The sequence below is a fragment of the Lactuca saligna genome, chromosome 8 (assembly GCF_052625555.1).
Source record: "Lactuca saligna cultivar CGN05327 chromosome 8, ASM5262555v1, whole genome shotgun sequence".
In the NCBI taxonomy this organism is placed as follows: Eukaryota; Viridiplantae; Streptophyta; class Magnoliopsida; order Asterales; family Asteraceae; genus Lactuca; species Lactuca saligna.
The window spans coordinates 180,643,341-180,645,222 of record NC_136424.1 but is presented as its reverse complement, the minus strand read 5'-3'; the positions used below and the strand labels follow the sequence as shown (position 1 = coordinate 180,645,222).

At 30.8% G+C, this 1,882-nt stretch overlaps 1 protein-coding gene across 1 annotated transcript; it reads left to right on the top strand.

The window, feature by feature from the left end:
• Positions 1 to 508: 508 nt before the first annotated feature.
• Positions 509 to 1,651, top strand: LOC145008162 (uncharacterized). The gene is made up of 3 exons (XM_078966783.1): positions 509 to 686; positions 1,194 to 1,259; positions 1,462 to 1,651. The coding sequence occupies exons 1-3, from the start codon at positions 639 to 641 to the stop codon at positions 1,507 to 1,509; spliced, it is 162 nt and encodes a 53-aa protein (XP_078822909.1). The 5' UTR covers positions 509 to 638; the 3' UTR covers positions 1,510 to 1,651.
• The last annotated feature ends 231 nt before the right edge of the window (positions 1,652 to 1,882 follow it).

Sequence of the window (1,882 nt, the reverse complement as noted above, 5' to 3'; positions counted from 1 at the left end):
TGATTCAAGGGTAATACGATCAATATGATTTCCTTTTTTATTTGTAATGATTCTAAAATATAAAAGTTAATTATAAATTACTAAAAAAATTATAAAAAATTAATATAGACAAATATAAAGTTAAAAAGAATAAATATGTTATCTATATTGAGAAATATAATATTTGGATGTTTCTAAATTCAGAAAATTATCAGGAAAGTTCTAATATTTTCGGAAAAGTTGCATTTTAATCTCAAGTTTGTTTGTTTTTTTTGATCATTTTAGTTCAAATTAACGAAAAAATTTCTTTTTTTTTTCTTTTAACATGAAATAACATATTATTGTGTTTCTATAAATAATCAAGACTTTTATTTTAAAAAAAACTTGAAAATAATGTTTAATATTTTCTAAAAATTGAGTTGTATATATTGAAATATTAGGATTTTGATTGGGCTTAGCCCAAAAAAAATGTTCTTATTGGCCCTATCCCTCATATTCGTTACCATAAACACGACCGCAGACAATTGCAACTCTTTTCTCAGCTAAACCAAACCCCTCGAGTCGACTCTACCAAATCCTAGGGCTTATAATACCAGATCTAGAGAAGGTTGCGCTCTTCTTCCAATTTCGCCGGTCAACAGATTCTACACATTTCTCCGATGGCGCCACCTCCCGGTCCTTACTCCGGTACCAGCACGCTCGCTCTGGTAACAATCCCATCTATCTCACTTTCATCGATTCGATGCATAAAATGCTTTTTTCCCCTACAAAACGATCGATCTTATCGCCTGTCGCTTGCTAGATGTAATTTATGCGATACGCAAGTGAAAAGTTACAATTTGCTTGATTAATTCTTCGATTGATAATTGTGTGTTTAGAGTTTAGAGTTTAAACTTTGCTGTTTAGTCGTCATTCGAAGCCAGATTTTTGGGCTGAGGATTTCTCTCTGATTCACAAAGTTAGAACATAGAGAAAGAGGGTGAAATTGTTCTTATTCCACCATGGATTCTTCCTCGTTTTTCAAACCAACTAATTGAAAATAGAGAAAGAGGGCGAAATGCAATGGTTCTAAATGTCAACAGCTATTCTTCAAATTGAGAGATCTTTCGTTTTTACATTACCTCATTCTATCATTCCTAAAATTGCACATAGGTGTTTGAGGATTTCTTATTACATTAAAAGGTTTTTATAAATTCTGGATCTTTTTATTGTAGGTGGCTCGTGTATCTGCCTTTTCTGTTGGACTAGTGTATGGAAGCTTGAAGCTCAAATACCTTAAGGTATTACATCACTTTTTACTCGTTAAATTGAACATTTACAAATTGCAACTTTATTTTCATCGTTTATATATAAGTTGTTTTCTTCTACATATGCACTAAAGCTTTTAACTTTTAATGCCCAAAAGACCAAAATACCCCTTTCTATGTATCAGGTTAACCAAAAACCTAAAATTAACTATTTTTTGTGCAAATGATTTTTCAGTCAAAGGCAAATTCGCAAAGAAAAGCTGCAGCCAAGGCACACCACTAAAAGGAGTTGTAGTGATTTTGTGTTTTGAATAATTCTTGATGATGAATTAGTGTGGCCATTGGCCATGTTATATTTTATCTTTTGCTTGTAACTCTTCGATTTTCAACCATGAGAAATGGTAATACGTTTTCTTAGTTTTTTATTTTTATTTTTCACATAAAACGAAATTCAAAAGTTGAGATTTGCTACAAGATGATTGTTTGGTGTTAGTTATGTTTGTTACAACCTTCATTATTCTTGTATAGATCCCATAAAAGGTTTGATTAATTAGTGTAACTTTTTGAATCAATAAATCAAATAGGGAAAAACAAGAACTGATATTAAATTGAAAGTCATAACCATTAGGTTAAAAAAGTGAGAAATTGGGGAATCA